The sequence below is a fragment of the Harpia harpyja genome, chromosome 5, assembly GCF_026419915.1.
Source record: "Harpia harpyja isolate bHarHar1 chromosome 5, bHarHar1 primary haplotype, whole genome shotgun sequence".
Lineage (NCBI taxonomy): Eukaryota > Metazoa > Chordata > Aves > Accipitriformes > Accipitridae > Harpia > Harpia harpyja.
In genome coordinates this window covers 59508165-59535427 of record NC_068944.1, presented here as the reverse complement: position 1 = coordinate 59535427, position 27263 = coordinate 59508165, and the positions used below count along the sequence as shown (strand labels likewise).

Genomic DNA, 27263 nt, shown 5'->3' with positions numbered 1-27263 from the left:
CCTCCCCCTCCCCCGCTCTGGCCGGGGCTCGTGGGGCCGCGCATGCGCCGCGCAGGCGCACAGCCCATAAGAGCGGCGGCCGCCCGCCGCTTGCCCTCCCCCTCCACGCGCCGCCGGGCCCCGCCCCTCTCTTTTCTTTTCCGTCGCCAAGATGGCGGAGTACGACCTGACCACCAAGATCGCGCACTTCTTGGACCGGCATTTGGTCTTCCCGCTGCTGGAGTTCCTCTCCGTCAAGGAGGTACGTGGCTGTCCCAGGGGCGGGAGAGGCGGCCCCGCGGTTGGGGGAGCGGAAAGGTGGCAGGCGGTACCACCAGCAGCCGCTGCCTCTCCTGGGCCTGGGCGCGTTGCGGCCGCCGCCGTCGCCGTCCCCTTCCTCGGGCGCTGCGCGGCCTGCGCCCGGCCCGCGGGGCGACGCGGAGCTCGCTTCCTGAGGGAGGAGCTCGGGGCTGCTGCGCCGCGTGGGGAGAGGGTGAGGAAGAGGCGTGCGGGTTTTCCTTGGGAGGGAGAGCGGGGCCATGGGCCGAGAGGAGGCCTGGGGCAGCCGCTCCGCCGCAGCGCAGCTCCCCGGGCTGCTCGCCTGCGAGGCAGAGGGGAGCTCCTCTTTCCCCTTTCTGGGATTTGGCGTGGTTTGTTTCTTTTCCTTTCCCCTTATTCGGGGGAGGGAAAAGCAACAGCTCTCCCTCGCAGCCGCGGTTGGTTTTCTGCCTACGTTCCCCCAGCGCGAGCCAGCCCTCGTTAGTCCCTGTGCCGCCTCGGTGGCCGGCGCTCCCACTTGTGTTGCCCCTCAGCCCTAGAGTTGCAGGGCGGTGTGTGGGGTTCCATCAGTGTAGATAGTGTTGCTAATCAACTTTAATCTTAAACCGCTGTCATCACGAATTTGTGTTTAAACCAAGTGTAAGTTCCTTCCGGTGCTGTCCCTTGTTGGTCTTTTTATATATATTTTTAATTATGTTACTACAAAGAACCTAGTAATGCTGGAGATACTTTAGACGAAACTCATCAGTCTAAACTATCTGAAGCACTCATCTGATCCACTTTAAAATGGAAACAAGATGTGGAAAATTACATAGGCTTTGAATTTAAAATAGATATTATTTTAGGCTTCAAAAATGAACCAATTAAGCATGCATACATTGAGACAACTTGACCTAACCAGTTTTCATGTCTAGTGTATGGACTTTGCTAGATGTCTGTCATCTTGGGGGTACTTTTAGTATTTTGGCATTTGTAAATCAGCTCAAGTTAATTAAACAGAGGTATTTTTGTCATGTTAATCTTGAACAACACAATGTTCAGACCCAAATTAAACTTTTGCAGGTTCTGTATCTGAGATGTCCCTGACTGTGGTGTGAATTGTATTATAGCCTTCATGCAAATGTATTTTTGAGGTGTACTCTAGTTTAGGCCCCCACCTACATCTTGAAAACCTGACAGCAGTTTACAACTCGTGGCTATGTTATGGGGTAGAAACTTTAAAAATTTGACAAGTTTAAAAGAACACCATCCAATCACACAAGCTAAACTAATTTGCTCTTATGCTATAGACCTAACAACATATTTTAGATTAATCTGTGATACGATTAAATTGTAAGTTTGATCTTGAGTATCTCTTCTGAGAACCACCTTAAATTATTTGACTAGTGTGCACTATTTGGCAAGGTATTTTTGTGGAAATTATTCACTACTTTGAAAGAAAAATCTGACCAAGATTTTATTATTTTTGTTAAATATATATAGTTTTCAGAGATGTTTCATGTTGGATTTTTTCCCTGTGAATTGTAATAGGAATTACTATTCCTTTAATAGGAATAGTAATCTAAAATGTTACTTGTCTTTTAATTAGTCTTTGAAGTTCCTGCATTCATAAATAGCAGGAAGTTGCCCGTATCTTGTCAAGACCAGAAATGTAGAGAGGCTGTATAGTAAGCACTCCAAATGACAGAGCTGTGAGATCTGATGTTTAAAATTAAGTGGACAAAAATCCATAAATAAACTGCCATAAAGGTAACTACATAATGTGAATTGGAAACTATTTAATAGTATTCAAAGAAATCTGTTGTTAATTCCTGTTTCAGATATACAATGAAAAAGAGCTACTCCAAGGAAAACTGGATCTCCTTAGTGATACCAACATGGTGGATTTTGCTATGGATGTGTACAAAAATCTTTATTCTGATGAAATTCCACATGGTAAGCTGCTCATTTAGAAGTAAAATTTGTTTTACAACCTTTCTATCTAAAATAATAAATAGCTAGTGGTAATTTGCTTGTTGCACTCAAAAACTAGAATACTGTTTAACTTTGGCCCTAACGAAAGGATGTGCAATACTGAAACAAATAGAATCCCCTAATCCTGGGAAGTTTGGGTTTGTTAGTGTATCAGGAACTTAGTCTTTGACTGATGCCTGAAGTATTTAAATGCTGATTTGGTCATTTCAAGCACTATAAGCTCTAGCCTAAAAGAGATGCACTTATTTTCATCTGTCAAATTAAACACTATTGCGCAGCAATTTGGGGATGCTAAACTTTTTCTTTAAAGCATCCAGTATATTAAGGCTAGATTTCCATTGTAAGTAATTCCATTAATCTGTCTGTGGCCGATTTTTAGACTTTGAGGAGATACAGATGTTTTTGAAAATGCATGTTTTCCTCACTTCTGTCAACATATTAAGTGCTGTTTCTCTAGAAAAAAATCAATTATAATTAATATTGATTATAATGAATATGAAATTTAATCTCTTCCTGTCTTCATGATTTTGGAAACTTTCGAGTTTACTTCTTAAATTTTTATCTTCCCGAGGAGTGTTTGGGGAGGGGGAGAAAATTAGAGTATCTTGCTTTCTCTAATTTCTATCCTTCATGGGGTTTTTTGTTTTGCTTTGTTTTTCATACTGTTGTTTCTTTTTTCTGGGTTGTTTTTTTGTTTGGTGTTTTTCCTTCCTGACCCTAGTCTTTGAATTTACACTTTCTTCCTATTTTTCCATCTTTTTTTCACTTGTGGAATTCTTCACCTTTTTCTAAATTAGTGGGACTACACTCTGTCTTGCCTGCAGCTTAGGAGGAAGAGACTCATGCTTTTGCATAGTCAGGTACAAGATCCAACTGTTGTTCTGCCTCTGGGTCTTGCTCTTTCAATAGCAGAGTTGGCAGTTAGCCTCTTTGGAAATACATGAAGAGAACTGATAGACTTATGGATGTTAGAGTCAATGTTTTGACCAAATCTTTGCTATGCTAGCATTAGATGTTGTTTATGGGTCTATATGCAATGATGCACCCCTGTGGGACTGATAATAAATGATGAGAACCAGAGCTTTTCACTTCTGTAGCTTTCTTTAAGAAACAGTTGTAATGATAGCTTCACCTTTAGCTTACTTATTAGTTCTACTGATTAAAAAAGTCAGACCATCTCAGGGCTGTAAAATTCTCAAAGCTGAATAGGTTTTCCACTTTCTTTCCTTGTTCCAGCCTTTCTAAACTGTTCTAGAAGAATATTATTGTGTCAGTAGTAAATAAGTAGTAAAATGCAAAAGTAGTGAACAGCATGAGAAATAGCAATCCTAGCACACTTTCACGAAGTAACTAGTCTAATTTTTAATATTCTGATTACAGCCACTTATTTAAGCAGGTTGCTAAGTGTATAATTTTATAAGGTCATAGCTGCAAGTAAGTTCAATGAATTTGGTCACTGGGAAAGCTCTGCCTTCGTGTAGTCCAACAATTTCCACGCTTAGAATTTTTTTCTTATACTTTTTTGAAACATCTCTCAAGATTCTACATCATCAGTTTGAAAGGATTTTTTTTATATGATGACTGACTGTTGTTTGATCTGTGGCTTTTATTCAACAGTATAAAATTAACTTAAGCAGAGGTAATACATGCAGAATCAGTTGTTCAGGGTGCTTGTTTGTACGCTTTCTGTGAAAAGGTCTTAACTTACTCCAAGATATTTCTGGTACGTGTCATCTTCATGCATCAGCACTTACCAGAATGTATGTACAGACAGGTTATTCTTATTTATGGAATTGCTGTTTTCATTAGAATTTTACAGATTTTTGGTTAAGACCTCACTGTTTTACATACTCAAAGCTAAGGTCAGTTACACTGTTATACTTAGAAATGTTTCTGCACAATTTATAGTTGCTTTTGTCTTGTCTTCCATGAGATCAGCTTAAAATTACACAGCCAGGAGATGTCACAGGAAAACATTTTCATACTCTTACTAAGTCAACTGAATGGTTTTTCTTTCATCTGTTTCCCCTTTTTAATAATATCAAGATTCATCTGAAGTTGGAGATAATGTCTCCTTATTGGAACATTTCCTATCAGGCAAGTCATTCTTAGATTTAGGCTGGGTCACCACTGTGTTATCCACTTTGGACCTCCTTTACAAATATATATGTAGTCAAATCACGAAAGAAATGTCTATTAGGTTCACTGTGGCATTGCGTGCCCTGGTGTGTGGCTCACTTTCATGGCTTAGTGCACATTCTTTTCTCCTGGGGTTTGGTCTTGGTGTCTCTGATGCCATGTGTTTCTGGCTCATGTAGCCAGTCACAGAGTACTGCTGGCTTTTTTTATTTTTTTTTTAAGCATATAGGCTTTTTCTGAATTTTACTTAAGTGTTCATTTTATTGCACTGGTAGCACTTGGTGAGGAAGTTTGGATCTGTGTAAAATAATCACCCTAAAGCTGTTAGTTCTATTTTCTAACTATTTTTCATAAAAGTTTTAACATGCATAGTATTTCAGACCATAATTTTGCACATTGACCTACTTTAAGTTCTTCCTGTCAATTTTCAGTTAAGTATTGTAAAAATGTGCTTTCAGAACCTGGTCAGTCAGAGGAAAATTAATCTTATTGGTATCATAGCACTGTTTACTTTTTTTCCAAGTTTATTTGGAATAAGGGAACTTACTGAAAAGGTTGTTTCTCCCTTAGTGGAAGCCTAAAGATACCTGGTCTAATACAGATTGCTCCAGCTGTACCTGCTCTTTAGTGGCTTGATTAGAACTCCACACAGGAGGAAAGAACCAAATGTTAGCTTTTTATTAAGTATTCATTAACAATTAATTAATTAACAGTTATTGTTAGATACCTCTGTTTTTTTGACTTGACTGAGAGGACAAGCGAGGTAGGAATTGAGAAGACATGGTCAAATGTGCTGTCAGCATCATGTAATTACAGGTTGGTTTCTGTAAAAACTTAAGGTATTGCATTAAAATATTTTTGTTTGTGTGTTTAGCTTTGCGTGAGAAGAGAACAACTGTTGTTGCACAGCTGAAGCAACTTCAAGCTGAAACTGAACCTATTGTCAAGATGTTTGAGGATCCAGAGACTACAAGGCAAATGCAGTCCACTAGGTAATTTCTAATGTAATTTCTCAGGATAGCTTGTTGGTAACTCTTAGGTGTTGATTATAGGAGCGCTCTCTGTGTAGCAACTGCAAAGACAGACATTTTTATTTCCAGCCAATGCTTATGTAGTGCTTGTGGTCAGGTAATTGAAATTGCTGGACACAATTTACTCTTTTCAATGCTTTTACCTGCTGTGCATAAGGCATCTCTGTTGTTCTTAATGTTGATGAATCAACTCAGGACAAATGACAGTTGTTATTCAGTGCAGTCAAATCACAGCTGAGATTGATTTTGAGGGGGTTAGGGGGCTTTTTTTTGTTGTTTTTTTTTTGAGGGGGGTTGTTTTGGGGTTTTTTGAGAGGAAGTGTGGGCTGAAACAATTCAGATTCTGTTCTCTAGACTGTCTGCCCTCTCTCCCTTTTCTACCTTCCACAGAGGATTATGGAGTGCTATCTTCCTTATTCTGAGAGGGCTGGTGGATAAGCATCCTTTCAGCCTCATAGCACATATTTATTTCAGGAGTTCTGTCCTTTCCCCCTTTACCCTCTCCCACCCCCCGAACTGGTGAACTTGTTGGTGTAAGATAGTGCTTGTAATTATCTTTTTAAGACATACCCAATTTCTTCTCACTTTGCTCACAGGAGTAATTAAAGTAGAATGAGTTTGTCTGCATGTTATATCTAAGGTCTGTGACAGTTTTCTGGTGATCAGGCCTGAATTTGGCCCTGTAGGAAAGGGTTCGACTGTAGTCATTGAGGAAGTAACTGCAACTTCAACAGAGAGGTGCATAGGTATTTGTTTAGTGTAAGTTACTGCTTGTTGCCTTTACATACAAAGCATTGCTACTACTGTTGTAAATGTGTCTACCGAACTCTGGAAAATTTAATTAGATCCCTTCTTAAGCTGTACCTGCTCTAAGACTTCAAATAGGGCATACCACATCAGATAGAGCACCTATGTCTCAACTTGAATTTGAAGGTGAGGCTTTTACTTTGATTCATTGTTGGCAAGCTTTATGCATCTACTGATATGGAAGACTGTAACATTGCTTCTGGAATTTTCTTAGAAAAACACTGAATGCACAAACCCTTTTTTCTAGTCTGCGGAAATATTCTTGATGAGGTATACCTCTGTTTGGGACTAACTCCCCTGAAGAAAGTAGGTCCTTGAAGGGGAGGTAACTTCATTAGAATTTACTCCTTGTTTCAAGTGCAGATTATCATCCTTTTATCCTTTTCCCCTCTTCACCCAACTTGCTGAGAAACCTAATCAACCCATTTGGCCTGTGCTTCCTCCACTGTGCACATTGTTTTCAGAATTTGTTTTAGTCTAGTTTAGAAGTTGGTCAGTGTGGAAGTGGTGAGATGCAATGCATTGGGTCTCAATGCATGCATGAAACAAGATGTCAGTAGAAATCATGAAATCTGTTTAGCTTTCCATCACTTCAGAAACAGCTTCTATTTTCTGTTCTAATATCACCAGAATGTACTTACGCTTCTGCTGTAAAAAGCGTTGCCGGGATAAGTAAGTCACCTTTGTATTTGATGTCAGCATGGATATTTATGTCACATAATTATATTAAGAAAAGGAGTTTACATATGCTTATGACTTGAGCGGTTATGCAAAGCCAGGAGCCTCTTGACAGCTTTTGGAAGTATAGCTTTGAAAGTGAAAGGCCCAATTGCCGTTAGTTAACTGCCTTGAAGTTAACTGGGACTATCTTAACTTTACAGAAAAGACTGCCTGATACTATCACAACTCTATTCAAATCTCATTGAACTTCTGATTCATATGTAGAGATCTTGTTCAGTTCTTTCTTTGCCTTTAGCCAGTTTTTATAATATTTGCCCTAGAAAAAAATTACCTCGTTGCAATTCTAAGTACTAGCATTTCTTGGGAAATGCGTTCTGTTACATGACCTTTGATCTACAGCAGCTGGTCAGTAGAACTTGTTCCAAACCAGAAACACCCTGTTTGAAAGCAAGAGATACAATCAAAAACTGCATGGAATATAACTTGCCTAGTGCTGTAAAATATTAACCCTACTCATATGCAGTGAGTTTTGTTTCAGAACTGGTACATTGTTTGTGCTTTTAAAATGTCTGAAAACTTCGCAGCTCAGAAATACTGGGTTTGGTTACTGACTTGACAGAAGTTCTAATCCAGATTGTTGGCGTTATACAGTAATGGGAAGAATCAGGCTGGAAGGTGTCAGTCTGTCTAGACCTGAGTAGCATGCTTTAGATAGTAGAAAGCAACTTTTGATTCTTTGGCTTTTGTGAATTTCTGCTGGTGATTTGGAATTTGTATCAAGTTCAGAGCTGTGTATTATCAGGGCTTTAGATTATGGCTTATGATCCATGACAGTGCTGTTTGGAACATCAAAGTCTGGGAGATGGTAGAAGATGATGTGTAAAGGAGACTTTGCAAGTGGAAGTTCTTTCAAGAATAAGCCAAAACATTTCGCTTCCTTTTTTCTATGCAGCTGTTGGAGGACATTGACTTTAAAATTATAGAGGAATAGTCAGTATTCCTCATCCTTGAAGTATGTTCCACTGGAAGAAACCCATGAGACTATTTAATTGCTTCCACAAGTATTACTGGGGACTGTCATTCTTGGCTACCTTGGCAATGTGCCATTTCCCTGTGGAATCTTACAGCATAAGTTCTAATTAAACTCACAGCTTTGCAGTAAGTTCATTTCAGAGTAAATGGGGAAGTTTTCCCCTGCATATGCTTTTACTGTATCTTTGTCTCAAGAGGAGTTTGTACCTTGGTCCTCTCTTCAGTTAGATCCTGGGTACATGTTTTATTGGACATGATAGTTCCATGAATTGTCCAAGTCATCTTTACCACATAGAATCATAGAATCATTTAGGTTGGAAAAGACCTTCAAGATCGAGTCCAACCATCATCCATGCCCACTAAACCATGTTCTGGAGTACCTTGTCTACCTGCTTTTTGAATACCTGCAGGGATGGTGACTCAACCACTTCCCTGGGCAGCCTATTCCAATGTCTGACAACCCTCTCAGTAAAGAAATTTTTCCTAATATCCAACCTAAATCTCCCTTGCCCCAGCTTGAGGCCATTTCCTCTTGTCCTATCACCAGCCACCTGACAGGAGACCAACACCCACCTCACTACAACCCCTTTTCAGGTAGTTGTAGAGAGCTATAATGTCTCCCCTCAGCCTCCTCTTCTTGAGACTAAACAGCCCCAGTTCCCTCAGCCGCTCCTCATAAGACTTGTGCTCCAGGCCCCTCACCAACTTGGTTGCCCTTCTCTGGACATGCTCCAGCAACTCTATGTCTTTCCTGTAGTGAGGGGCCCAAAACTGAACACAGTACTTGAGGTGCAGCCTCACCAGTGCTGAGTACAGGGGAACAATGACCTCCCTGCTCCTGCTGGCCTCACTGTTTCTGATACAGGCCAGGATGCTGTTGGCCTTCTTGGGCACCTGGGCACACTGCTGGCTCATATTCAGCCAGTTGTCATCCAGCAGCCCCAGGTCTTTCTCTGCCAGGCAGCTTTCCAGCCACTCTTCCCTAAGCCTGTAACACTGCATGGGGTTGTTGTGACCCAAGTGCAGGACCTGGCACTTGGCCTTGTTGAACTTGATTGGCCACTTGATTGACCTCAGCCCATTGATCCAGCCTGTCCAGATCTCTCTGTAGAGCCTTCCTACCCTCAAACAGATCGACCCTGCCTCCCATCTTGGTGTCGTCTGCAAACTTGCTGAGGGTGCACTCGATCCCCTTGTCCAAATCATTGATGAAGATATTAAACAGAACGGGGCCCAACACCGAGCCCTGGGGAACACCACTTGTGACCCGCTGCCAACCGGATTTAACCCCATTCACCACAACCCTCTGGGCTTGTCCATCCAGCCAGTTTTTCACCCAGCAAAGAGTACACTTGTCCAGGCCATGAGCTGCCAGCTTCTCAAGGAGTATGCCATGAGAGACAGTGTCAAAGGCCTTGCTGAAGTCCAGGTAGACAACATCGACAGCCTTTCCCTCATCCACTAGGTGGGTCACCTGGTCATAGAAGGAGATCAGGTTGGTCAAGCAGGACCTGCCTTTCATAAACCCATGCTGACTGGGCCTGATACCCTGCTTGTCCTGGACTTGCCATGTGAGTGCTCTCAAGACAAACTGTTCCATAATCTTCCCCGGTACCGAGGTCAGGCTGACAGGCCTGTAGTTCCCCGGATCCTCTCTCTGACCCTTCTTGTAAATGGGTATCACATTGGCAAGCCTCCAGTCCTCTGGGACCTCCCCTGTTGACCAGGACTGCTGATAGATGATGGAGAGTGGCTTGGCAAGCACCTCTGCCAGTTCCCTCAGTACTCTTGGATGGATCCCATCTGGTCCCATAGATTTATTTGATCTGGTCCCATAGATTAAGTGTGCATGCACAGAAGAGATGGAGGGTAGCTACAGGTGTAGAAGCATGCCCAGGAGGGTGGGGAGCTGGAGAATAGAAAAAATGTCATTAATTTTTTTCTGTGCTGTAGAAGGGCAGTCCATACAATTGAAGTGCCAAATTGAAAATACTTTTCTTTCATTTGTGAATATGAATTCAACTATGTATATGACTTCAGCTGTGGTTCTTGTTGCCAGATGATTGCAGCAGAGTTTGAATGGAATTCTTATTGCATTGAAAAGCTGGTGTGCTAAAATTTCACTCTTAAGAGCTGATCAGGACCCATTGCAGATGCTGGATAAAAAATTATTCACTAAGTTAACTATTGTTTAAAAATACCACAGGTGTCTAAAGTCCTGTGGTCATTAATGTGAGACTTACTGGTGGTAGATAATTTTGTGCTTGCCTACTGGGGGCTTGAACTTTCCTTTGATCTAGATAGTATTGCTTGTGCTTTTATTATCCATGCTGAATAAAAAAAGAAAACCTTCAGAAATGTGATGGTGTGTGAATTAGATGTTTAGAACTTACTAAGTATCATTATTGTTCATAGTTGTGTATTCTGCAGGTATTTGCTGTGGTAGAGGTATTCTTGCTAACCCCTGTGTCCCAGTGCTAACAGTGGGATAAGTTTCTTTTCTAATTCTATTTTACTTCAGGTTTTGGATTTTTTCTTCCCCCCGCCCACGCCCCTGCCTTCTCCTGTTAAATTCAGACTGCTCGACTAGAGTAACTGCTGTGGAATTAGAACATGAGAATGGGAAGAGCTCTAAGTCAGAATTTAACTTTCATACTGAAAGCTAAGGATGCCATCAAATTTAAACCACCTCCCACCCTTTCTTAACTCTAGTTATTACTGCATGTGGCATTCTTAAAAGATTTTTTTAAACTTCTTCATGACACTTCAGGAATAGTTGGCTCACTATTTCTGCAGTTGCTTTTCCACAACAAGTGGAAGAGTATAATGGTAAATTTGTACTCTGGGTGTTTTAACAGCTAAAGATTGTGTTGTGTAGTGTGTTGCATGGTTGCAATCAGTTTGTTTTGTAAAACCAGCAGTTTTTATCTTTTTATTATAGGGACGGTCGGATGCTGTTTGACTATTTAGCTGAGAAGCATGGTGTAAGTGTTTTAATTCTTATATCTGATTGAATTCAGTTCTAAGTATCTCCATCCAACCTCCCCCACAGCCAACAGCTCTGAGCAGTTACGGGCTAGCATTTTGGCCTGTCTCATGTCAATGTATCTAATAGACAGAATTCCTAATGCTGACGTATTTTATTTGAATGCCTTTGAACTTTTAATTTTTATACAAACAAAAACTAAAGCTGGAGCTTAATGTTAGCTGCATCCTTCTAACATGTGCTTTACTTTGTAGTATAGAATTTCATCTTTTTTCCAGTATTGGTATTATCTTTAATTCAGTGATGTGGATTAAGAGTATAATAGTTTTCTATTGTCTGTCTCGTGTACAGTGTCTTTGAAAGAACCTAAAGGCTTCAAATGTTACTTTACTATTAAAATTGGCTTGTAACAGCATTTTTCCTAGTGAAGAAAAGTGGGTTGTTTGTTTTTTTGCATTCCTTTTCAGTTTAGGCAGGAGTACCTAGATACACTCTACAGGTATGCAAAATTCCAGTATGAATGTGGCAATTACTCGGGAGCTGCAGAATATCTCTACTTCTTTAGGGTTCTGGTAAGTTGGGATGTTTTGTTGGCTTGGGGTTTTGTTTTGTGGTTTGGGTTTTTTTCAATGAAATACTTAGACCAGTAAGTTGTCTGTATTAATTCTTAAAATATAATACTTTTGACCTTTTTTGAGGCAATTACTGTGCACCAAAGAAAAGTTGAAGATAACTGTTAATAATCATCACTGACTATTGTCCAGCAATTCTGTTATTGTCATGCTGAATTCAGAACTGTCCTTCAAATTTATAGGTCTTGTGGTAATATTTAATTACAGAATACTACTTCTTTCCTCACTGTAAATGCATCCTGGAAAAAATATTTAAAAACCACAACCTCTCTCCCCCCCCCCCCCCCCAAAAAAAAACCCCACCCCAAAAACCAGCCCAAACCAAAATGAATACTTGTTTTTGTGCACAAATGTTATCAACAGTAGTGAAAAGCTTCCAGGTGGACTGAATGTAATTGGTGGACTGAATGTAATTGGTGGACTGAATGTAATTGGTGGGAATGGTGAACTGCCAGCTTGTTACCTGAACACTCTCTCATCTGTTGTCTTTTGAATTTTGTGATGTATTTAAGAGTATGTCATCTGCCTAGGAAATGTAAACAGCTTAAATGAGAATTGTAGAACCAGATCCATAGTTTCTGAAGCAACTCTTTTCATGTTGTTGTAATTCATATCATTTGTTACTGGTGGGAATAAATTTTTTGAGAATGAAGATTTAGTGTCTTGTGAGACACAGTAAATTTATTGTTGGTGGTCAGTGAATGTGCCATTTTACTAACAAATGAAAACTTAAGGTAACTGCTTGAAAATCCAGATACTGTAGCTGGAAAAGCTGCAGTATCTAAAGGCAGTTACTGTGAATAGCTAACTGTAATTATGTGATTTGGAACCAGCACAGTGTGTGTGAACTTCCTCAAATAAAAGTATCTGCTAAATTGGTACCTTGGTTGCCTGGAAGGTAATGATTTCTAAACTGTGTACCTCACAGATACTTGGAGTGATTGCTGAAAATATGTAGTGGTTCATATGTTGAGGTTTGTTTCTTGCTGTGTAATTTCTAGTCCAATCTAAAAATACCCTAAACTTTCTGAAATACTGCTAGAGTAAATACAATAATTCCTGTAATTGACTATAATTAAAGAAGCAAAATTGGGAAATATATCTTTAATCAGAATAGGGTTTAAAGTAGGAATGAGGTGAATTCTTAGTCTAAATAAACCTGAGTTCTTCTGTATGACTTTCAGTGTTATAGGTTCATTCCATGTGCTAAAAAGGGAAATAGAAGTTACTTATGTAGGTTTGTGAGCAGCTGTCCTTAATTCTTTGTGCTTTAATTCTGGGCTTAGCATTATGTTCTTATATGTCAAATAACTAATTTCAGAAAGTGAAGTACTGGTTTTGTGCTTGGTATAGGACTTTTGTTACTAATTCTGATAGGAGAAGATTTGTTTAAAGTTCTGTGTGATGAAACATAACCTATGAAAGAGCTATTGTAACTGATCTGAAAACAGAATTTGACACTGTGAATGACCTAGTGTAATTCATTCCTGTATAAAACTAACACAGCTTGACCTTAGGACTACCCTTCCAGGAAATAGATTCACTACTGTGAAGTTGCAGTTTTACTGGACATTTCTGCAAGAAGTATGCTTTTTGGCACAGCATTAACAGAAAGAACTTTGAGTACTAGGTTTTTAAGGTGGTTACCTACTGTCATGAGTTCTTGAGGAACCTGCTTTGTAATAACCTTGTTTTAGTAGTTTAGAAGCATTTGTATATGGTGTGTTTAAAAAAAAAAAAACAACAACAAAAAAAAACCCACCAAAAAAACCAACCAAAAAACCCATTTGGAACTAGTGTTGTCTGGTGCTCAGCCTTTTCTTTTTTTCTTAATTTAAACAGCAGCAGCATGGAGCTTTGTCTTACTTTGACAGGATTTCCTAGTTTCTACTTCAGAAGTGTTACTGTTTTTTCTTCTGTACCTAAATTGCTTTTTTTGAGAAGTTCTTAATTTGGAAAGAGTACCATGCAAATTTGGTATCTTGTAAATTAAAAATACTGCCAGAAAATATTTTTCTTATTTTTTTTAAAGTAAATTTAAAAAAAGATACTAAGAGTATGACTTTGTTGCTGTTGTTGAAAATAGGTTCCAGCAACAGACAGAAATGCTTTGAGTTCTCTGTGGGGAAAACTGGCATCTGAAATTCTGATGCAGAATTGGGATGCAGCCATGGAAGACCTCACAAGACTAAAGGAGACAATAGACAATAATGTAAGTAAAATCTTGGTCATGTTAGTAAGGTGAGAGGTTAGAGGTGTTAGTACTCAAGTTTTATTATGAATCACTTGCAGCCTTGTTTAGGAGCAGTTTACCACCTTTTCACTAGATACTTTTGTAATAATAGTGGGAGAGTCAAAGGGTGCTCATGAAGAAATAGTGAGGCTTCTTTTTTCAAATTACTTGCTCCTCTTACAACATTTGAAGATGTAGTTGAGAATTCTTAAGGTATTTCCAATAAACAAAAAACCAAACTAGTCTCAAAGATGAGTTTGAGGGCAATGTGTCATAGTGTGAAATTGTTTGCTGCTTAAATTTCAGGTAGTTGTACTATTCATTTTCTGTAAAGAATAAAATGCATGCAACTAAACTATACTCTTCTGACATGACAATAACACTTTTGACAGAAAATGCAAGACAGCTTGTTTTTGGAAATAGTTTTTAGCCAATTCGGCTTCCACACTGGCTCCTGAATTCAGATGAGCACCAAGAACATGAAGGGAAAGAGTGGGGCTGCAGTGCTAATTCAGAACAACTGAAGGGATTAAAGACATCTCAGTCTTCCTCTCTGCTCATGGGGCTTCAGTGGCCATTTCTGAAATGTGAGGGTTTTACTCTGCTGAACCAGAATCTTGAAAATGTGTTTGGTGTTCAGTATTTTTCCTCCAGAAAAATATCTATGTGGCAGGTGACTAATGCTAACAAATTTTTTTCTCTGATTTTCTCATCTTTATGAGCCTATATGGTTATAGGATACTATTAAATTTGACTTATTCATTAGACTCAAAGATTTTTGGGGGATAGAATCATAGTGGTTAGTTGTCATGCTCTTAGGAGGGGTTATTACTTGCTATGTTGGTTCATTCTCAACATGTTGCTTTGCAGTCTGTTTGGAGTGGTGCTGAAATTTGGAGCTAATACAGATACTTAGAGCTGAATCCTTATTTGTGTGTTATCAGCTGGTTTAAATGAAGATACTTGCATTCTTATTTCTTGGCTGAAAGTAATTATGTTTTTTCATCATTGTCTGAGAGTGTATGGCAAAAAAGCTCTTGTGAGGCTTTAGAGAGGAAGAAAAACGGAAAAGCTAGAGAAGCCAAGTAGTAGTTCCTCAAATCACATCTGAAGAGGGAATATAAGAAACAAAATTCAGGATTAAAAAGGAAAGTAATAACTTAGGTTAGTATGGTGGCCTTTGGAGAACTAAAATCTATGCTCTTGCCATAACAGAATACAAATTTTGGCAAACCATTTGGAATATAATATTGGAAAATTTATCTTGGTTATAACTTTCACCAGATTTATCTTTAACAGATGACAGGTCAAAAAGCTGGAGGTCAAGCTCAGCCTGAAAGTGATAACAGCTAAAAGGAGCCAGTGGAAAATCACAAATTTTTGAACAATTACATGTTTCCATGCATTAGTGTTCATGCAAACTTTCTGTGTTTTATTTGACTTAAACCAATGTTATGTTTTCTTTTAGTCTGTCAGCTCTCCGCTGCAGTCTCTTCAGCAAAGAACATGGCTCATCCACTGGTCTTTGTTTGTGTTTTTTAATCATCCTAAAGGGAGAGACAATATCATTGACCTTTTTCTCTATCAACCACAGTAAGTTGTGTTGTGCTACATTTGGGTCTTTAAATCAACATGAAGGCAGATGATGACTGTGCAAACTTGTTGAGCCTTTTTCAGGCCAAAGCCTGAAGCTGTTTCAGAAGTTCTAATGATATTAACACTTTAAATATTTTTTTCCAAGCCTTTTTTTGAATTTTTGTGTATAATCGGCTTTTCTTCATGGTTAAACTTCCCCTTCAAGGAGAAGTGGTGGTGAAGTAAGAAGAACTGGATCTTTTTTTCTGGTGCTTGGGGGGATGGCATAACTGATTTTGCTAGATTACCAACTCCTACCACATCTTTTAGGGCTGTAGGGAAGGGTTCTTGAGGAAAATCAGAGAATAAAAACAAAAATTGAATCACTACAGCCATTTGTGAGAGGACTGACTTCTTCTATGTAGATTTAGAAGTCTCAAACAGCTTAACACTAAGAATTTAGTTATAAGTTTTGCTCTCCTCCTAGTACCTCTACTTGGAGGTAATGTATTAGAATAGGAGAATAGTACTAAAGAAAAGCAGTTGGAATTTTTTGCATGATTATCCCAGTAGACTGGTAATTTGTAGTGGGCTTTTTTGCCTCCTCTTTGTTTCATAGTGTGTATGTTGATTTGGTTTTTAATTTTAATTTATACTTCTCACTTGTAAATATGGGCTAATTTATTGGACAGTTGAACAGGAAAGTTGCAGGCTCAGATGATAATGTGAAAAAGGACTTTCTGTGGTTCTGTGTGCCCATGCATACCCACCTTGTGAAATCAGCATAGCTGACAGCTTAGGCCAATGTTGACCTGAACTTAGCATATGGACTGTTCTTTTGCAGTGCTAGCCCCTTTTCTTATCTCCCAAGTGCACTTCTGCCTTCTCTTCTTGCTTCCCTCCCTTCCCCCCCGTCCCAAAAAGAAGATCACAATGTTAACAAAAATAAATTATTCTTCTGTATTTGAATAAATGGTCAGTCAAAAGCCCTAGTATTGTATTGCATAAAAGATGCATAAGCTGTTTATCATGAATACTGTTTTGATGCAGAAATGCATTATCTGAGCTTTATCTGTATTTTTTCTTTGTAGGTATCTCAATGCAATTCAGACAATGTGCCCACATATCCTCAGATATTTGACTACTGCAGTCATAACAAATAAGGATGTTCGAAAACGTAGACAAGTGCTGAAAGATCTAGTCAAGGTTATTCAGCAGGTAAGGACTGAAATGTCTGATATTTTCTGTCCTTTTTTACTGAGGCTTTATAATAACTTTCTTCTAATAATATGTCTGGTTTAGGCCATCTGCTTACCTATTTTGGTGCTCACTTTCTCACACAGAACTAATTTTTCACTGTGAAGTAAAATGCTTGTCAGTCAGTGGGAGGACAGAATTTTTTTCTTCCTTTCATGTCAACAAGCAATAAGTAAAATAGAATATGCACTCAGTTTTGCTTTTCTTTCTGTATAATTAAATGCAGAAGATTCAGGAAGATATGTGAAATGGCTTTGGATCCGATTCTTCCTTTCCAGCCATTCCTACAAGGAATTGTATGAAAAAGGGATCTTGTTTGCATTTCAAAACCACTGAACTGTGTGTGTTTTGTGTTCATGTGTATTTTCTTGAAAAATGTTTCTATTGTCACAGTTATATGAGGGTGTAGACATGGACAAGAGCAATAGAAGAATTGTGCTTGGTAACAATCAAGGGGGTTATGGCAAAGATCTTTATCTGAAATCAGCATGCAACTTGTATACAAGCATTCAGACACTTCATGATAATAATGTATTGTGAATAATAAACTGATATATATATGTGACAGTGCAGTTATTACAGGCTAGCAATCTATTATATCCACTTCAAGCACTGATGTAACTACGTAGGCAAAGCACAATCAATGCAAAGATCAAATTTTAAGGATATCTTAATCTGGTTTTAAGCATTGGTGTTCACAAAAGAAGTAGCATAAGCTATAAACTAGTTGAAGTGTTAAGACTTGTCTTTTATCTTAAGCTAAAACCTGATTTTAGTATTGAACTTCTGATGTAATACGAGCTTCTAATATTTGAAGTAATATTTTACAACTTTTTTTGCTTTTGTTTTATCTCGTACAATTGGTATGAATACAAAAAAGATCACTAGGATGTTCCTTTTGAAAATACCAAATCTGGCTTTGGTTTTCAAATATCTGATAAGAGATTTATTTCTTAGTACTCTTCTACTCTGTATGGTTCATGAAATTAAATCATGAAGTGGTAGAGGTTTTGTAGATTTGAAAGTGGTTCAGACAGGATAACTAGTGACTTGTCTACATAGGAAAAGTAGAGCATTGAATGAAGTGATTTGTCAGATGTCGTATGGTAGGCTGATTGCTCTACTAGCAATTAGAGATTGCTAATACTTCAGTTTGTTGTTCACCTCTATTAAATTTAAAAGGTGATCGATCCAAGGCTGTTTCACATAGTGAATGTTAATTATGTGGTTAACAAGTACAATTCTGATGTTAAAAAAGCAAACAACCAAAAAAACCCAAACCTTTTACCTATAGAACTGAATTTTAAACATAAATAATGAGACTGTAAATATAGTTCTTTGGGGAAGGAAAAATAAATTTGATCCAGAAAAAAAAAAAATCTCTTAGTAATTCCCTTAATCTGTTGATTTTTTTTGTGTGCTAAAGCAAATATTGACAGATACTGAGTTAAGATGTTTTAAAATGTGCATTAGAGACGTAGCAGATGATGTTTGGTTACGTCTTAATTTACAGAGAAGTATACAGATCTAGTGTTGTTCCTGCCTTGTAGTTAAAGTTGAGTAATTCCTGTAATGCCAAAATAAATTCAAGCATTTTATATCGAGAAAGTAACATTATTTGTGTTAGCTATGTTGTCAGTGTAGATTGAATGATTGTTCAATTTGAAGCATGAAGGATTTGGTGTTGGACTAGTCTTTGAAATCAGAATTTAGGAAGAATATCTGTTTTATCAAATTTTAAGAAATTTGGAGGTTTGATATAGAACCAGCTTTAGTCTCTGACATCTAACCCAAAGACTGCAGCACTAAATGCTGAAGGTAAAACTGCATTTCTGGTTGTTTAACCATACTATTGGGGGGCGGGAGGGGTGTGAATGCATTTATTCAGCTTTTATAGGAGGAATTTAAATTTTATTTAAGATGGTGTATGGACTTGTTTCCAGTATTAAATTTTGTTTGAAGAATATAAGGAATGCTCAAGTGATCCTGTGGCCTTGATTTCTAATATTGCTCCTAATATTTTTGACAGGAGTCCTACACATACAGGGACCCTATCACAGAGTTTGTGGAATGCTTGTATGTTAATTTCGATTTCGATGGTGCACAGAAGAAGCTGAGAGAGTGTGAAACAGTAAGGTTTACTAGATTTATAAGACTTTTCTTTCTTTAAGTAAAGATGTCTAAAATTAACAATGGCCAGCTAATTTGTTTGAAGTGGTATTTTGATTCCATTGCCAATGTTTTCTGATGAGCTTTAATTCACAGGTGTGTGGGGGTTTTGTGTGCGTTTTGGTTTTTTTTTTTTTCTTTTTGACAACTCATTTTGTAACACTTAAACAGGACTTACCGGTAAGGATATAGCTTTAAAATTATATTTAAGCAGTTCTAGAACAAGTGAGTAGGAATCATGCGTTTGGCTGAGCTTCAGCTTTTCCATTAGTGTTTGAAAAGTGCTTGAAGAAGAGCTTGGATCTGCCTCTTGTTGTGAAAGATACTGCATCCTGAAACTGTAATGGTGAAAAGTAATGTGAAATAACATTAGGATATTAAATACATATTCTTTGAAAAATCTTAGTTAATCTGCTATGAACAGTTAAAGATACCTAAGACTTGGGTTAACAAGTGTAAAAGTTAGTATTTCTAATAGCTGAACACTAGTACCAATTCTTACAGTCTCTGGTTTGGCTTTCCTTTCATTAGTGTTAGTCACCTAATTGGGTAAATCAGAAAGCTTAAAATAATCTTCACTGCATAGGGCTGGTGGTCCTGTAATCTGAACTTTGTAGGCACACTTGCACTAAGTAAACTGGTTTGCATGGTAAGGAGAATGCTGATAAAATTGCACAGTGAGAGAAGAATCCTACAGTATGAGAGGGGAGTTAAATTTTGTGCGTTGGAGGGATCCTTAGTAGAATTATGACAGCAGTAGACCTTGTTCTCTTCCTGAGTCTGACCTCAGCAATCATGTTAGCATGCGATTTTAATCTGGCAAGCTGCAGAATGGTGAAAAATTGTGCTAAATCTGTAGCTGCTTCGCCACATCTTGGAGCACATCAAGAACTGTTTTTAGATGGGTTGTTCACTGATCTTGCTTATTTGACAGTGTCTGTCAGTAAATTACTACTTCTGTGTTTGTTCTCAGTGTTCACTTTCTCCTTACGCTTGCAGGTGCTCGTGAATGATTTCTTCTTAGTGGCATGCCTTGAGGACTTCATTGAGAATGCCCGTCTCTTTATATTTGAGACTTTTTGTCGCATCCATCAATGTATCAGCATTGGGTAAGATAACTTCTTAATACTGCAGTTCAGAAAAATCAGTCACAGATGACAGTGTGACAAACAGCGTAAACTTTAGGAGTAAAATATTCAATAATCAGATGAAATGAAAATCATTAACTAAAATTCAATTGGATAGTTGTCATTCTAGTTTTATATAAGCTCTAATGGGATATACTTAAATTACAAAATTCATATTTTGAAAGTGAATTCTTGTGGTTAACTTTAAAACAACCTCTCTTTACCACCCATAGCCCCCCCCCCAACCAAACAGTGCTTTCAAGCTAAAATTTTCTAATGGTGTCAAGTTAGATCTCTATAGGATTTAATGAGAACTTACATACCCAGTGTCACCTAAGCCCAGGTTTCTTAATTTGGAGCACAATTCCACATATATTGATATAGAGTGGTAATTTTAAGTAAATAGGAATTGCAAATACAGCAATTGCTTAAATTTATTTATATTTGGTAAATATAGATACCCATGTCTGTCTTACAGGGATGTTCTCTGAAAATTTAGAACTGTATTTTTTCATTAATTAAATAGAAACAATAGATCTTATTCCTTGTGGCACAAAGGGAGTGATCTGGCTGTAAGAACATGATGTTCTTATTAGCAAGGATGTCTGTCGTTTACTTAAATTAGTTTTGTAAAAGCAGGCTTTTCAAATGGATCAGCTCTGATGCCTCTATTGTAGAAACTAAGCAGGAAGATGTTATGCGTGCTTGAGATCCCTTTCCATTTGGCCTTTGCCCCCATTCCTCATATTTCCACATCCCTTAAATTAAAAATGAAAAAAAGTGGAGTGAAAAACTCTGAATGCTATAAAAATCTCAATGGTAGAGAGCAGTGCAGAGATCCTTGAGACAGCAGAAACCAAAGCTGTTACATCGATCAAGTTCAACAGAGTCTTTTTACCAGCTTGCATCCAGAGCATATGTGTGTGTCTGGTCCTCTGAGGAAGCGATTTAACGGTGCTTGATTTCAAAAGAAAAGGACTTGAGAGAAAATTGTCTTAAGAGTTTTGCAAGCTTATTGAAAGGATTACTTTTTTCATGGATAGGTCTAGTTGGAGAAAGGACAGATTCTTATTACTTTTAATCTCTCTTCACTCTGTGACACACTTGTCTTCAATGCAATTGGAAAATGATATTCTTTATCCTTTGTATCAGCTTAAAATAGTGAGTTTGATGTAAAAGGCAAATGGTGAATCTGAGCATTTTAATCAGCTGTGGTGTTTTAAGCATAGTCATAGTAGTAAACTGAACTAGATGTTGTGAACAAAACTTCCATACTTACATTCATTTTTTTTTTAAAAGGAGGCTAATACTTTGTCTAAAATCACTTTAAGCAGGGTACTGCACATTTAGGGATTTTGAATAAGTATTTAGAAGAAAAAATGTAAGTGAAGTTCTCCTAGGGATAGGTTTCTGGGGAATATGAAACCCCATAGTGTCTATTTCCTATAAATGATTTTTAGTACTGTGAATACTGCACGTATTCAAGCACAAGTTTTCAATGAAACTAGATGTTTAAGCTTTTTTAACTAAAGACTAGATGCCATTCTGAGAAGTCTGCTTCTCTGATCTGGCTCCAATCAATGTGCAGAGAGTCCAGATGCTTCAAGTCTCTCAGTCAAAAGATACTGATAAACTGTGGGTAACATACCAGTGATTCATTACAGCAAAAATAGAAAGCTTTACTTAACAAATCAAGGTCTATGGTAAGTGGTTGACATTTATTTAGTGTTTATTACTTATTTTACAGTTCGTGTTTTTTGTGCTGTATGTGGTATTCCAACTTCTATGGTAGAAAATACTGTAGTGGGCTCTCCTTGTTATGTGTAAGTAATTCATAAATATAGGTAGCAGTGGCAATTTTATAAGCATTATGGTGTGTTCCGAGGCAAGTGATAAACTGAGTTGAGAAATATTTCAGATTAACATGGATATTCCTACCATGTATCACCTCAGGTAATTGCACATGGAATCAATCATCAGTAATGAGATTCTTTTCAGTAGGTCGTGTTTTAAATGATGGACGTAAGCCTTAAATTTCCGCACAAGCTGTAATAATCATTAGATTTGGGCTTACTAAGTGGGGTGCATAAGTATTTCTTAGTGCATTTCAGACTTGGTTTTGAAGAAATTAGCCAGTCAAAATGCTTTTAATTAAAAGTTTGACTGAGGCATAGTTCTTGTATTTCTTTGTTCACAAATGATTTCCACTGCTATTCCTGGAGTTGAAAACTAGTTGGTTGTACCACAGTGCTTGATCAGTACTGTTTAACTATTCAGAACAAATTTGAAAACAATTAGTGGGAAATCTGCTATTCCTTATGTCAAATGGAAAATAGATGGCTCATTTTAATGTTTTTTTAACTACTTCTGTTAGGCAGATGACATTTTTCCAAAGGACATAGTTGCTTTATCAGTTGTAATTTAAAATTTATACATCTCAAATCATCCTGCAGTTAGTTTACTGTTTGAAATATTATGTTTAATAGGGAGTAGTAGATGAAATTAATTCAGAATGTGTTTTGGTTAGTTTGATATGCCTGTATTTAATTGAAGAGCTGAATATGCTTCATTCTTCTTTTCTATATATTTTTCTTTGGTGCATAGTACAAGATAGGCTTGTTTATATATGAAGATGTGTGGAATTCAGTAAACTTGCCTTTTAAGCAAAGGAAAACTTAAATCATGACCCAAATAAGTGAATCCCCTTATAAAACAGAGGGACAGAAATAATCTAAAGAACTATTTTTGAAAATGCTGTTGGGAAACTACCCTTTGAAATCACCTGTAACTTGAAATGCTAGACAGTATTCCTTAAATATAAATAAAATTATTTCATTATAATTCACTGATATTTATTGGATTATAGTAGGGGTCTTTATAAACAATGGTAATCTAAAATACAACTTTTCTTGCTTCCGTTCTTTAGTATTAATGGTGTTAATATGTATTTGTAAATCTGAATGTGTCATGGTTACTAGAACTGTTAAACATGTATGGGGGCTAAGCTGTAGCTTGCATCACTAGAGAGTATTAGATACCTATTTTAACAGTGCAATAGGAGAATAGTGTTGTTTGTTACATAATTGTAATCAGGATAGATCTTCAGTGCGTTTGCTCTGGAAGGGTGGAAGATGCTTTTTTGGCCATGTGTGTTACTTTACCAGGCAAGTACCTCCTCCGAGTTATATACATCCAGGCACTTTGGGTGGTGCTGGCTCTTTGTGTAGTTTGCAAGGAGACCCTAAAATGGAACCCTGTTGGCACAAGTGCTGAAATAAAGTCATCTTTTGTGTCAAAATATGGTAAAGTTTTAGGTTTTTAATACAGGTATCTTTATTTTAGTGGAATATAGTTGTTAATTGATAACTTCACTTATTTTATATTAAAATTTTAAATCCATGTAAATCTCAAAGCTACAAGTTGAGATAAGATAGGTTTTTATATCCCTTTTTATCCTGTCATTTTCATTCTACGATTTGTAAGTTCTTCAAATGCATGTGCAGGAAAAAAATACCTGTACAGAGGTGTGCTATTTCTGTCATGTAGCTGCATATATGCTATGTGTCTGTTCATATAACATGTTTTAATTTTAAAAAAGCCCACCTCTGAAGATGCTGACCTAGTAAAATTTAGACATAATAGGAAAAAGAATTATCTGCTAGGTTATATAAAGCACCAGCAGTTTTCTGGCTTGGAATGACTCTCTAGAAGTCTGTGCCCTCTTCCCCTCCAATACACAGGGACTTTAGGTTAACCAAAAAGGTGCTGTAGGTTGGAAAGGACCTCTGGAAGTCATCTGGTTCAATCCTGTGCACCCAATTAAAACTCTGAGCAGGACCCACTGCAATGTTCCATTATGCCTCCAAGGCCTTGTCTAGTTGATTCTTGACTATCTCCAAGGATAGAGGTTCCATGCTTTAATCCCAAAAGTAGGTTGCTTAATCCCCAGTGTAGTGGCAGTAGCCATTCTTGTGGTCATCTGGAGGAGTTGTTATTTTATCTGAATACTATTGATGCTTTTAAAAGAGAAATACAAGAATTCCTCTAACACATGTGCACCCCAGCATGTGTTCTTTCAGTTTGAAATTTCTTTAGTTTCAAGTCAGGTACTTAACATCACTGATTCAGAAGGTAATAAAGCAATTTGTAGCTTCTTCCTATTGAAATATCTGTCTTACTCTGCCTAGGTAACTGATAATTCCACAGAAATTCACATCCCTGATGTCTATTCTCTTAATTTGTCTGCCTTAACTCTCTACAATTGCTAATTCAACCACAGATTAACAGTTCTAGTGGAACAGTAGCTACTGTGGTTGGAATTTACTTGCCCTTGCTTTGCCAAACTCTAGATGCTTTGTTGCTTGTTTGTTGTGTCCTTTCACTCCAGTGAGTTCAGTGTAAGTCCAGTATCTTAAGTTACTTTGGGTTTTTTTTTCTATTCACCTCACTTCATGTTTGTCTGTGACAAAAAAATCAAATTTACTTTTATAGTGGGGAGAAGGGTGAGAGATCAAGAACATATAGGAGAGAAGACTGTAAAGAAGACTATATAGATAGTCTAGCTAGATAGATGAGGTAATAATTGACATATTATAAATTACTTGCTGGACACTAATAATCGTCAAGAGGGAAATCGCTCTTTCAGGTGGAGAAAAATATGTTTAAGCAAGGTCCTGTAAAATAGTGGGAAATTGACCTCTTGTGCAACTCAGCGTAGCCAGCTGGCTTTCTGGTCATGTGTGTAGCCCTTACCTCATGTTTGTTACCTTAGTCTGAAAGCTGATGGAAGACTGAGAGTTACAAATATCCTGTATGAGCCAACTGCCAGCAGGAAGCTAAAGGAGTTGGCTGGAAAGCCACAGGAAACACCGTCAGAAGGAATTATTCCTGGACAAGAGTGCCTGTTTCATTAAGAATTTTCCTTTCTCTGTCCTCCCCCACCATCCCTCCTTGAAACTGCAAGAAATTTGACCATAGCGTATCTGTTACATCGTCTATACCAAACTCTATTGCATGGCTGTTCTGAAACTTCAGGGTGAAGTTTATTGCTAAATGAGCTACTGAGAGACACTTTGCTGGACTAATTAGTCTAAACTTTTATGACTGCTGGCTGGATTTAAATAAGAATAAAAGCAATTCAGTTATTCTCTTTATAATTATCATTGCTGCTTTATGTTGTGTTGAGATTACTTAATTGACAGTTTTCCAAAGAATGTTCATGTAGGCAAGGTTTAATAGGAATATATAAAAATCGTGCAGGTCAAGATTTAAGTGTAAGGTGATGTAGTTCAGAAGGACTAAGTATATACTTTCCGAACATGAATTCCTTATTCACAATGTGCCAGTGTAAAGCAGTGGGGGTGGGAGATGTGCAGGAGTGCATTTATGTAAGCTTTAATGTCATTTCAGTCAAATGAAGGTATGCTTCCCAGATATGTGGTATTTATTGAATACAAGTCTTGGGCTGTGTCAAATTTTGTGTTGATTTAACTTGTATTGCATAGTCCCTAGTCATGTTTACCAACATCAGGGGTGTTCTATTTCACCTTTTGATTAAGTCTGTTATCTTTTTAGTATGTTGGCAGATAAACTAAATATGACTCCTGAAGAAGCGGAAAGATGGATTGTCAATCTAATTCGAAATGCACGATTAGATGCCAAACTGGATTCAAAGCTGGTAAGAGTGTATAGATCGATCCAAGTGAATTTGTTGCATTTTTCATTAAATTTCTTTTGCCTTATTCAGGAACAGTGAATTCTAATTTCTGCTGGTTTTTTTTTTTCTTTGCCCGTGAAGTGTCGTGGACTTCACTTACTCTTTTTTGATTGTGTGTGTAAGATGATTTGTGAAAGCTCTGAAAGCAGAGCGTTAAATTAAAGGTATGTGTGTTCTGAGTGTTAAATTTGCTGTATCTTTCCTGTGCTTTAGGGCCATGTAGTCATGGGCAACAATGCAGTCTCACCTTATCAACAAGTGATTGAAAAGACCAAAAGCCTGTCTTTTCGTAGTCAAATGTTGGCTATGAACATTGAGAAGAAATTGAATCAGAGCGGTAGATCTGAGGTTGGTATAAGTTACATTTTCCTGAATTCCCGCTATCTTTTTGTGCGATATAGTTAAGTATACTTCTTAACCTGTTCCTTGATTCATCAGATGTACCTACTTCTTGTTCTGGCACTGCATATTAAATTGAAAAGGTTTATTTTCTTATAGTGAGCTTTAGACAGTGATTCTTGTTTTCATCTTGCCTCTCTTCTCAGTAGGTATTCCTTTTTTTGTTGCATAACTAGGTGTGTTTCTGTGATCATTTGATTCTCTGCTTCCTTTAAATGGTCTCCTTCATGCCTGAAAAGGGCTGGTTTTGAAGGGTGATATTTATAAAAGTAGTTATATTACCTTTTTCAAGTGGGTTGTACTTGAAAAGTATCTGTACATGTATATATAGTATTGAGAGAAGAATGAACGATGCTTAAGACAGGAACATGAAGGAGTTGTGCAAAACCTGACTGTTAAACCTGTTTCATGAAACACTAGAGAATGTAATTAGGTCAGCCAGAGGTTTGATTAGAACTAGTGAAAATAAGGAGGTTGGCAAGATCATCTGGTTTTGGCTCTGTCCGCTTTACAATATGGGAAGCTTTATGAGGGAGAAGAACAGTGTAAGGTGGATGAATCTGAGGTCCACTAAGGACCTGGCCATACATACTTAAAACAAAACAAAAAAAACCCCAAACCAACAAAACCAAACATTAAAAGAACTTACAAAATATTAAAAATTTGATTGGGCTTCCTCACTGCTTGGCTGAAGTATTGATGAAAGTTGGACAAGCAGAGGTGGATTAGTTCATTCCATTAGAGGGAAGTCATGTGAAACTTAACGTGATACTATTTTCTTTAAAAAATGTAGCTGCCAAATTATTTTTATATTTATTTTGGAATCTTCTAGAACTTTTCCTTTTTGAAACTGCTAGGTTGGGGGACTCAGGGTGTACAACTTAATTACAGCATGTATTTCTGCTATATCAACACTTGCTTTAGACTTAAAGGGTATCCTTCACTAATTAACTATTCCTACTATCTTAGCCATATGTCAGTATTACAATTTTTTTTAATCATTTCTCATAAATTTCAGTAACCAACAGAATACAGTAATTTTTTTTCTACTGATCCTTATTTATTTATTTTATTCTTTAGGCACCTAACTGGGCTACTCAGGACTCTGGCTTCTACTGAAACACTTCTGCAAAGTGGGAAAAACCAGGTTTCATTTGACTAAAAAGCACATAAATATGTAACTTTTTTGAGAAAAGGTAATTACGTGTTCCATCTAACATTATTTGAATAAAATTGGCTAATTTTAA

At 37.5% G+C, this 27263-nt stretch overlaps 1 protein-coding gene across 1 annotated transcript; it reads left to right on the top strand.

Annotated features, from left to right (window-relative positions):
• Positions 1-79: 79 nt before the first annotated feature.
• EIF3E (eukaryotic translation initiation factor 3 subunit E) lies at positions 80-27263 on the top strand. Its single transcript, XM_052787230.1, has 13 exons — positions 80-241; positions 2079-2193; positions 5246-5363; positions 10864-10906; positions 11376-11480; positions 13627-13752; positions 15242-15366; positions 16440-16566; positions 18635-18736; positions 19774-19883; positions 25476-25578; positions 25831-25965; positions 27097-27263. The coding sequence occupies exons 1-13, from the start codon at positions 152-154 to the stop codon at positions 27133-27135; spliced, it is 1338 nt and encodes a 445-aa protein (XP_052643190.1). The 5' UTR covers positions 80-151; the 3' UTR covers positions 27136-27263.

What these genes read in the sequence shown, in the direction of transcription:
- EIF3E (XM_052787230.1), top strand. Translation starts at nt 152, where the DNA reads ATGGCGGAGTACGACCTGACCACCAAGATCGCGCACTTCTTGGACCGG. An exon ending in ATTTAGCTGAGAAGCATGGT is followed by an intron (nt 10,907 to 11,375) that starts GTAAGTGTTTTA and finishes ATTCCTTTTCAG; the next exon opens with TTTAGGCAGGAGTACCTAGA. An exon ending in CATCAATGTATCAGCATTGG is followed by an intron (nt 19,884 to 25,475) that starts GTAAGATAACTT and finishes TTATCTTTTTAG; the next exon opens with TATGTTGGCAGATAAACTAA.